The following is an 11268-nucleotide window of genomic DNA, read 5'->3' on the forward strand; positions in this document are numbered from 1 at the left end:
GAAATAGGATGGGGGGGGGGGGTGGAGAGGGGTGGAGGGTTGACACATGGTGTCCTTGGACAAGTCCTGGTGTGCACAGAGGACGAGTCTCAGCCCATCCCTGCCTTCATGGCATGATATTACAGCCCTAAACTCCAATGACCCACAGTGAACCACAGCCCAGCAGGACTCTGCCAGCAGGCAACGGAGATGCCAATGTAGGAAAGGGATGCCCATGTGGGTAGAATGTGCCCTGTGTTCTTTGAGAACAACAGCCAAGACCACTGTGCAGATGCCTGGTCCAGTATCACATGTGTTTCAACATCTTGGTCCACACAGCAACTCAGGGCTAGACTCTGTCCCCACCATATTCTTCTACAGAAGACGGAGTACAAGACGTCAGGTGACAGTCCTAGTAGGGGGTGGCAGGATTGGTCATCCTTACCAGGTTTCTCCAGTACAGAGCTTGAGTGCCAGGGAACCCTGGAAGTAAGGTGGGGTAAAAACAGTGAAGGAACAGGACATGGATTAATCTAAGATGAGCAACTGGAGAGACATTGCTGGGTCCGAGGATGTAGACAGGCAAGAGACTAGACCAGTTTATCCAAGAACAGGAACCATGCCCTCCTACTGCGAGGATGCCTGGAGGCAAGCTGCTTTGCCCTGGATGTGGTGGTTGTGGTGGTGGTGGTGGTGGTCCTTAGTGGTGCTCTGGCAGCTGCAGCCTCCACTTTTCCTTCCAGGAAACATCTCGGATCCCTCCAAGAAGAGTTACGTGGTTCAGTGGCTGTCCCGGCCTGACCCTGACTCACCCATCCAGAAGATCTCGTCAAGTAACCGACCCGTTTATAACTCTGCCTCTGCCCTCCAGTGCATGCCCTGCGCCTTGTGGAGCTTGCCTTGGGCTCCCCTACTCTCTCTCTATGGAAAGCTTCCCTGACTCCTGCTGAGCGCTCTCTGGGTGAATCTATTTTCTCTGGGCCTGTGTGCTCGGCCTGCTCCTCCAGAGCTTGTACCGCTTGGTGGCGGCAAGCGGAGCGAGGGCCAGCCTCAAGGAGGCCTGGCCTGGGGACACTGGCCTCTTGTCAAGGGGCCAGGACCTGGTTTTGTGATGGCTTGTAAAGGGGCAAAGATCTGTTGTGGTGCCGGAGGGGCCTGAGGCCACTGTGCGAGTGTGACCATCTCGCCATGGCGACTGCCTCGTTGGGCCACATCCCTCCAGGCTGAAGCTGCGGGTCAACTCCAAGGGGAAGCCAGCCCCATCCCCTTTCAGACGCCACCACCATTAAGGTGAGGCCGCAGGGGTCTCTACGGTGTGCGTTTTTTTTGCATCTCCTGTGCCGGGGTGACAGACCCCAAGTTTCCTGCGGTGTCAGGGGCTTCCCGGCTGCTGCTGCTGTCACCTGCTGCTGTGGTCCTCTGCTGAGTGTGTCCTTTCTGACTTGTGAAACTATGGCCCGCTTCCGTCCGGCCTTTGCACCCAACCTACATGGCCCTTGGCCCCCATCCCCCTGTCCTCTCATATGGAGGAGGAGGCGGGGAGACATGTCCCTGCAACGGGACGTCATGGACACACCACCACTTCCATTCTCTGTCCATTTGCTCCAATGGCCTTTTTCTTGTCGTGTGCATATGACCCGTTCAGAGGATTGAAAGTGAGATTGATTGATTTTGATTGACTGACTGACAGATGTGGATGTGCCTCACCTACCAGTGTGAACAACTACAGAATACCTCAATTTTTATTGCTTTTTTTTGCTTAGAAACACTATGTAGAAGATGCCTTAAAGTTGAAAGCTAACAGAATCGGCTGCTAACTCCAGCCTCAAACGGGGGATGTGATCCGGGTAGGAGGCAGGCACTGAAGATCTAGGGGGACCCCACCCATTTTTGCCCACCTTTTGCCAAGGGTAAGGTTTCTAAATCCAGATGGCCTTGCTCCCTCCCTGAACCGTCTGTGTGTGAAGGGACTCAGCAGGCACTCCATCCAGCTCCGACAAAAGGGGTCCTCCTCTGATGCCCACCTGGCCAGTTGGCGCTGACTGTTTTGCGGAGACTCCCACAAGGAGCTCCCACAGCGCGGCCTTACACCCAGAGGGTGACCTTACACCTGGGTCCTTAGCCGTGACCAATGTAGCACTCCCAACTGACAGTCCCAGCAGCGCCCCCCGGCCCCAGCCGCCTTCATCTGTTAATAACTAGTTCCTGCTGGACCACGCAGCCAAACCTCCTCCCCTCCCCCTTGGCAGTGATTACTGTTATGTAAATAATTGGTGTGTAACTGCAAATTAATCTTCTCACGACTGTTAACTTCCAACTTTGACGAGGCAGTGTGAGTGACTTGTGTGGTTGCAGATGATGCCACACGGTCCTGGGCATCTGCCTCCTGTCTGTACGCACTTTGGTTTATCAGGGATATTTTATTAGTATTTTGTATGTACTTAATGACGTATTACGTAGGTTTCGTTGTCGCCATTGCCTTTCTGTTCTTTTCTTCTTTCTTGCTTTCTCTCCATGAGACATTAGTGTGTGCCAAAGTGACTGTGAAAATGACCTTTTATTCTTACTAATGATGGAAAGACCTCTTGTCATGCATCCCACAAATAAACTCAATAAAAGTTCAGTTCAACTGGGAGCTTGGGTTTGGTCAGCTGGCGGCTTGTTCTCTTCACCTTCCTGGCAGGCCACACTGAGGCGACATGTGGCGCCATCCGGCAGCGTTAATCACCTGGTTTCTGGTTCCAGTGACTTCGTTGCCCCCCCACCTCGCCCCCCCACCCCCTGCCCAACATAGATGTTTAGGGTCCATCTTTCACTAACACACATACCAGAGAATTTTTCAAAGTAGGGCTGTTGCACTCCACCTTGAGTGTGGATCTGTCCGTGCTAAGTGAGGACCTTTGCAGAGATGTCTACGTTTTCTGCTCCTAGGTGCTGCCTGGCTTGGCTTCTTCTTTTCTTGGGATCAGAGCAGAAATGTGGGGTACAGGTTATGTCTCCTGAGCCCCTGTCAGGTCACTGTCCTGCCTTGAGATGCCTGTTCATAAAGATGGTTCCTATCAAGATGGGGAAGGGGTGTGGTCTTGGGAAAGCAGGGCAATGGTTGTGTGTGTGTGTGTGTGTGCGCGCGCGCGCGCGCGCGCGCGCGCATGTGCACAGACCTGCCTGACTGTACCTCCTAAGTTCTGCTCTCAATAGCCACAGGGCCTGTGTCCTCTCACAGACCAACAATGACCAGGCGGTGGGTCCAGGGTTCAGCAGGGACTTCCTCACCTGAACTCTATCTTGTGGGTGGGACTCCTGCCCCATGTTCATCAGTGCTAGGGAGTGGTAGGAAAGGTCAGGAGGTGCTGAGAAAGGACAAAAGGAGACCGCCCAGTGTCTAAGAAATGGGATTGGTAGCCCAGGCTGAGGCCCTGGACTCCAGCGATGTCACAGGAGCTCTGGTTGGATCTACTGCCCACAGCTCTGCTTGTTAATCAAAGGAATCATAGCTGAAGAGAAGTGGGAGTCCTGAGGATACTTGTGTCCACAACACTGCATCCCTCAGTCCATCTCTCCAGAGATGAGTCAAGATTAGCTGCCCTCTAAGGAAACCGTATATTAGTACTCCTGATGGCCCAGGATGCCACCTGCACAGGGCACATCTGAGGCCCATGATGGAAGGGAAGGTGCTACTCCCTTTATGAATGAGTTTCATGAGCTTTTGAATGATGAAATGGGTTCATGAGCCCACCACTCATTTGCAGTGATGTGTCTGCCCCCACCAAGCGATCCCTCCTGCTTCTCTTTACCCTTTATGGCATCAGGGAGAGATTCTTGCTTTATGCCTTTCCCAACATCTGTTACACTTTACTTTCTCTCTAACTCTGACTTCTGTGCAGAACTATCCCCCTAAAGATTGGTGAATTTAAACTCGATTTTAAAATTGACTTTGCTTTTTCTCTGTATTCATGTTTGAGGTTACCTATGATACTTGTCTTCCACGAGTATCGATTTTCTCCTAAAATAAGTGATGAGTTTTAAAAGGCATTCAAGAAAACTACTAACAGGAAGCAATCAATAATCCAGATGGAATTCGTATACCACCAAGACTCGGGGAGAGGCACATGGGTGACAATGTCTCCCATCAAGTGCTAACCAGGACTGGCCATGCTTAGTTTTTAAAGTGACTTTATGAACAATATGTACATTCCCAATGGTTTATCATCATTCCTCAGAAGCCAATAGTTTTGGCCACCCATGGTGGTGCATGCTTTTAATCCCAGCACTTTGGAGGCAGAGGAAGGCAGATCTCTGTGAGTTCAAGGCTAGCCTGATCTACATAGTAAAGTCCTATCTTTAAAAAAAAAATCCAAGAGTTCTTGCTATTTAGTTGCCACTGAGAATGGAATGGAAGATCAAATATCATAAAAATCAAAATTATCTTAGCAACCTTTCACCAGCCAGAGCCTCAGGACATAGTTCAGCCTGCTGGAAGTATAATTGACAGCTCCTTTATCTAGGAGAGCTGTCTGGCCAGCGGTATTGTTTAAGAAGACACAACCAGTGGTGTATTTTCAATAAGGATTGTAACCACCCCTTGATCTTGCAGATGGCGACATCCTGGAATAAAATGGTCTAGAATTTGCATATAATATGTGCATCATCCTCCCAAACACTTTGCATTACCCCAGGTTCCACATAATTCACAATACAATGTAAGCACTTTATAGATAGTTGTTTTACTGTGTTGTTTTTTGGAATAATGACCACAAGGGAATCTGGTTCATATAGTATTCTTCCCAAGTCCTGTCCAAGGTTAACTGGATCCAAGGATGTAGAGCCTGTAGGCACAGAGGGCTGACTGACATGTTTTTCTTGGTTGTTATTAGTACACCAAGCTCTTAAGCCATGGCTTTTTTTTTTTTTTATTCACTCATTGCCTTGTTTTAATTTTTCAAAACTGAAGTTGTGTAGTTCAGTCAGAGGAAATCAGACAGAGAAATCTACCTTGTAAGCCAAGTGGAATGGGGGCTTCCTGAGAAGGGAATTCAAACTCTTAGGGCTGTCTCCATCAACTGAACACTACCTTTGGCCAACCACTAATCGAGGGCTACCCTTGACCCAGAGTCAAGCAACATTTTCTGCAAAGAACCAGACAACAAATACTTTAGGCATTGGAGCCCATCCAGTCTGTCACAGCCATGCCACTGTTGTTACAGTGGGAAAGTGGCCAATGATAATAAATGTGGCCGTGTCTCAATAAAACTTTATTTATAAAGCCAGGTAAAAGGATAGATCTGGCCCATGGCCCTGAATAGCTTCCTGACTTCTACAGGCCTTGAATTGGCCTGGCTGTTGGGTTAGTCAGCTTCTAGCACTGTGATAAGATACCTGATACATCAGAAAAGTTTAATGCAGCGGGGCCATGGCTGGATGGAGCAGTGGCCCGACAGGATATGTCAGATAAGTTTGGGTAAGTGTCCAAAGACCTGCACAAGTCTGCGTCTTTAGTCTCTGACAGAAACACCTTGGGAGGTCAGCTCAGGACAGTGGCACACAGTGAGGCTCTAGCTGAGGGGGAGCTGAGCTTTAGAGGCTGGTTCTTTTAGGTTGAATTTTGTTGTAGTTACTACTTGTACATTACCACAAAGTCAAATCCTGCCACCAAATTACGTTGAGGTTCCACTGAGATGTCGAGCATGAAGATCCGGTTAAGTCTCGTCCTTAAGGTTGAACTTGGAGTCTCTCTTAAGAACAGAAAGTCTCATTTCTGTCTCAACCTTAGAGATACACTGACAGAGCAGGTTCTGCTAGGGATTGCTTGCAGGAGGGGAGCGCTCCAGGCGGGGCGGGGGTGTCTGTGGGTGCCGCCCCCGTTCAGAGTCTTGGACCCTGCAATCACACTGACTCTCCACACAAGCTCACTGCCTCTGCGCTGCCTCTGGACTCTGTCACATGCCTCCTCCAGCAATCTGCACTCGGCGGTGGGTACATGTCCCCCTCACCTTGTCCTTTGGTTATTTCTCCCACTCTTCTCTTTCAGAGGGCCAGTGCCAAGGCGACAAGTCAATGTTCTGTAGGATGGAAGTCTTGTCTCGCTATTGCTCCATCCCCAGCTACAACAAGCTCTGCTGCAAGTCCTGCAATCCACCCCACAACCTCAGCAGCACGCAGGACGCAGGTGGGGAACCTCCACCCGGGAAGCACAATGACATCGAGGTGTTCATGCCCACACTCCCGGGGCCCACTGTCGCTACGCAGGCGCAGCCCTCACCAGGGCCTCCCTTGGAGGTCCCCCTCAATGCCTCCAGCATCAATGCCACTGAGGATCACCCAGAAACCAATGCTGTGGATGTTCCCTACAAGATCCATGGTGTGGACGAAGAGGTCCAGTCTCCCAACCTGATCCCACGACGACCGAGCCCATATGTGAAGACGAGGAACCAAAGGATCCAGGAGCTCATTAATGCAGTGCAGAAAAAAGAGAAGGCCGGAAGGTTCTAATAAAATGGAAAGATTCGCATCAACAGCTTTTTCCCCTTGCTTATAGATATGTTCCATGGGATGGCAAATCCTGTGCTGTGGGAGACAAAGCCCAAATTCCTGCTTCCAGAAAGGTTTGGAAAATAGCACAAAAGAATATATATGGGGGGGGGGGGATGTGACAATCAGCCTAACATGTATTTTCCAGGCTAGGAATGACCTAAATCTTGTGGTGGTCTTAGGCCTAGAGTGGAAAAGTTCCCTAGTTTCTATCAATGCTGGGATGTCAAGAGGGATGACTCCCAGAGAGAAAAACTTACTAAGCAGTGGTTGACAACCTTCATTTCCTTGGTGATGAGCAGTCCTCAGACCAAGGTATGAGACCACTGGGGACTTTTAAGTGACATGATGTTTTACCTAAGAGATTGTCAGGTCGAGTACGTTTGAGTGGAGGTCATGACTCGAAATGACCTCAGAGGCCAGGCAGATGATTGGATAAGTGTGGTAGCTAGTAGAAAGAGGACTTAACCAACCAGAGAGCAGCACCCGTCTAGGGCTGTTGGCAGGCTCCAGCTATAGCTGCCAGTGTGACATGTGTCCCTCCCCTACAAGCCTGGCCTTGCTGTCTTTTGCACAGGCAGATATCTGGGTTTCCTGTACTCAAAATTTTTGAAGTCGTAGGGGTGGGAGTAGGAGATGACCTGGGAGTTTTAGGTTGAGATCCACCAGGCTGTAATCTCTGGTCTCTGTTTTAATTATTAACTAGTTGTCTGGTGCGGTTTCAGCATCTGGTGCTCATGGTGTGCAGTGTTTTGATCTCAGCTGAGCATGGGTTGTGCACCCATCTAGTTCTTTCCAGAAAAATGATGAGACTCCTATAATGGGGGATCTGAGTTCCAAAATAGGAGCCATTGGGTCAAAGGCAGCAAGGACTTATCACTCTCCTTTCCACTCACGTTGGCCTTGCTTGCTGCCTCCCAGGTTCTGGTGGAAAAGCCCTAGTATTCTTCTCTGGCCAGCCTGAGCCAAGGCCCCAGAAAGGAAGGATGTACTCTGCATGCGCTCTCCCGGGATGACCCTGCATGTGGCCCAAGACCCAAGATTCTCCCTTTCCTGGGATCCCAGTATTGCCACCTGGGTGGTGAGGTGCCAGGCTCTGGGGCCTCAGGTTCAGAGGATGGGTTTTGTCTATAGTCTGACCTTGCCCTTGCCCATTTCCAACCTTTAGAAGGACTAGAACCTGACAACATGGCCTGCAATAAGAAGTATCAGGTGGGGGTGGAAGCCCCACTTTATCTTTTTTCTTTAGAAGCTTAGATAGCCTTTGTGGTAGAATGACATTTGGTGAGCCGGATGTGAATGGGGGAAAATGAAAGGCAGTAGGTGAATGATAGGAGGGTGGTGAGCTTTGGCTCTTATACACTGGCATTTTGTGAGCATGCCACTCCAATACCCCATATGGTAAGAGCCAAGGGTACATTAGCTCCCTAGCTGGGCCTAGCCTAACCATAATTCTGAGACTTCTCATGTGTAGGAAAGTTCTAGAAGCTGTGTTCTCGCCCATCGTAGATCTTAGATTATTCTTTCTTATTGATACCCCCCAGCCCTGCCAATCAGAGTTAAGAATACTGAGACTTGAATCGATGCCATTGTGGCTAACCCTCCATTGAGTTTCGAGGTGCTCAGTATGCTTGCGTAAATCTGGTGTGTGTGTGTGTGTGTGTGTGTGTGTGTGTGTGTGTGTGTGTGTGTGTGTGGCGGGGGAGTTGTCTATGTGGATGGTCTGGGAAAGAAGTCAGAGCATAGAGACCAGCTGGACTAATGTTTAAGATAGTGCTTAACTTTCCTCCCAGAAGGTGGTCAGACACCCCACACACATGCATTCCTTGCCCCCACATCCCACACATACTCCTACACTGCCCCAGCTCCCAAAAAACCAAATTGGAAAAAGTCCTTTGACTCTCTCTCCTAGTGTGGTTGAGAACAGTTCTGCTTCCCTGCCTCCTTGTAAGCAGGGAAGGAATCCCATGGCTAGCCCTCATTTATTGAATCCAGGTCAGCTGGGTTTACTCACAGGCTGAAGAACTGAGTATCTCCTGTCTTTGGTAGAATGAGAAGGAACATTCTAGACTAATATTAGCCAGAATATGACTGAGTTACCCATTCTAATGATTGTGATATAGTAACACTCCATTGTCCGATCCCAGTACAGCAGAGCTTCATAGAAGCCCCATGTGGGACAGCCCCAGCAAGACAGATGCCCTGAGGGGAGATGAGGTCCCACATGACATCCTTGGTGTCTTGGGCCGTGGGCCTCCAGGCCTCTCTGGAGCTAGTGGTACTCATACACCTCTGCCCAAGGATCAAACCTTGTCCACTGGGCTCAGAGAAGCTGCGAATTCCTGAGCACGGGACTATTTGGAGAATGGACTTAGAAATCACCCTGAGTTTTCAAACCAGCTCTTATTTCTGAGGCATTCTTGTAGTCCTAGAGGCAGGTTAGGTGTCCTCTAGAAGTTTCCAGCACCATGTTGTCACCCAGACTATCCTACATCACACAGAAAAAACTTCTGAGGCACCTGGGAGTCATTTTTTATTCTTAGGAAGAATCAGGCCACATTTGAAGAAAGCCCTTAGAAAACTCCATGGAATCCCGTATATAAGCCTCACATTTGTATTTTGAGAGTTGTCTTTTTGGGTCTGTTTTAAGTATATAAATGGTGCTCAATAGCAATGTCTTTGTCCGAGGTAACATTCTGACTCTACTCCTGTGTGACAGGCAGCCGCCGAATGGAGCCAAACATGGTGCTCAACTTAAATCACAAAGTTTTATCTGACAACAGCCATTGATGCGTCTTTGTTTTGTATAGTAAAACTTGACTCCTTACTTTCATAACTTATTAAAGTGTCTGTGGTTTTGCAAATCATGACCGTGTTGGTTCATTACCTTGACTACACTCATCTCCAGCCTAAACTTGGGCAGGAGAGATGTGTCACAATGGCAAGCCAATCTTGGCGATGAGCCCCCAGGCTCCTGGGGCACGGGGCCATCTAAGAGCCCTGGCTGTGGCTGCTTAAGTCAGCGCCCCATGGGGGAGAAAGGACATCCTCTTCCAACTTACCTTGGGATATGGCTTAGCCAATAGCCCCACCCACCTGCCCAAACATCGTGACCCTTTCTCCTATGATTAGGGTTTCCAGGAGAAAAGACTAGCCATTGAGCTAAATTTGAAATCCAGAGAAACAGGAACACTTTGTAGTATAAAATAAGAGACACACAAAAAACATATGGAAATTTTTCTGGAATTCAAATTTAACTGAAAGTCTTGCATGTGTATTTTCTAAATTCAGGCAACCAACCTGTAAGCAGCATTACACTTAGAAAATATTTGCTCTCATCCACTTGTGTGCTAGCCAGTATTGGGGAGTGGGGTAGGGAATCGAAGAGCAGACTACTGTATCTACTTGTGTAAAATCTTTGGGGTGTGTGTGAAAAGAATATGTAGTTGTCAGCTGTTGGGTGCCACATACGAGGAATGTCCCCCATATTTCAAAAGCCTTGATTTGTTATTCTAATAATTTCTAGCTTCATAGTATCTCCTTGTATTAACTTGATAACTCCTAATAACTCCTGATTGTAGTTTTGTCAATTTCTACCTCCCTCTTTTATAAAATCACAGGCCACTTCACTATTTTAAGGGTCACTTTGAGACACATGCAAATGTCTAGTTGATATTGTCTTCTTGGTGACATCATCCAATGATGAGGTGACCAATTTTGCTTCTGGAAATGACTTGAGATTTTCCCTTGAAGCTGAGGGCTTTAGGACCTTTCTCTGGGAGGAGGTTGCATAATGACACGTTCTTTTGCTTTTACATTCCCCACATCTAGGCATTTGTGTGAGCTGTGTCAACAGTTTTTAACACTAGCTTCCTGTTTTAAAAAGATTTATATTTATTTATGTGTGTGAATGCCACATGTGTGAGGCTTCTCACAGACGTCAGAAGAGGGCGTCAGATACCCTGGACTGAGGTACAGGTGGCTGTGAGCCCCCTGGCATGGGTGCTGGGAACCAAACTCTGGTCCTTTGGAAGAGCAGCAAGCACTCTTCTTACCCACTGAGCCATCTTTCCAGCCCTTGTTTTGAGACTCTTCCAGAGTGCATCATATAGAAAGGCTGGTCTCGAACTTAATAGAAATCCACCTGCCTCTGTTCCTCAAGTGCTGGGATTATAGGAGTGTGCTCCCACACTCAGATAAGTCTAACATTTTCCAATCAAAATCCTCATTGACACCAAGGTCCTTTCTCCCTTCTTGTGTGCTCTTTGTCTTGACTTCTCCATTCTTCCTCCACTTTCTTATCTTCTTTTTGGCCATGTGCTGCCCCTACCCCTAATGCCCATTTCTTCAGACACACCTGTGAGATTATTCAGCGTCTAACCATGCCTTTGAGGGATTGTGCTGACTGGCTTAATTGAGGTTGGAAGACCCATCCTAACAGTAGCAGCACCATTACCTGGCCTGGGGTCCTGGACTGTATGAAACGGAGGGTGAGCAGAGCATTGGCATCCTTTGCTGTCTGCTTCCAGGGTGTGGCTGTCATGTGACCAGCTGCTTCTGGCCCCTGGCACCCAGACTGCTGTGACGGACAGTACCCTTGAACTGTGAGCCAAAATAAACCCTTTCTCCCCTAAGTTGGTACAGGAAGAGAAACTAAGACAGAGGGGGGAAAAATCTCCTTATGCTATTGGCAGAGAAGAGAAAGGTTAGCACTTTGAAATATGCCTCTCTGAAGCAAAAGCTTGCCTCCAAGAGCAAGGT

General features: G+C 48.6%; 1 protein-coding gene across 1 annotated transcript in view; it reads left to right on the top strand.

The window, feature by feature from the left end:
• Adamts2 (ADAM metallopeptidase with thrombospondin type 1 motif 2) overlaps nucleotides 1–9374 on the top strand; it is a 209611-nt gene extending 200237 nt beyond the window's left edge. Inside the window, exons 21-22 of the mRNA XM_059270462.1 lie at nucleotides 723–812; nucleotides 6008–9374. Of these exons, the coding sequence (XP_059126445.1) occupies nucleotides 723–812; nucleotides 6008–6468 (551 nt within the window). The 3' untranslated portion in view covers nucleotides 6469–9374. The remainder of the gene's footprint in view (nucleotides 1–722; nucleotides 813–6007) is intronic.
• The last annotated feature ends 1894 nt before the right edge of the window (nucleotides 9375–11268 follow it).

Source organism: Peromyscus eremicus, chromosome 8a (assembly GCF_949786415.1).
Source record: "Peromyscus eremicus chromosome 8a, PerEre_H2_v1, whole genome shotgun sequence".
NCBI classification, from domain to species: Eukaryota; Metazoa; Chordata; class Mammalia; order Rodentia; family Cricetidae; genus Peromyscus; species Peromyscus eremicus.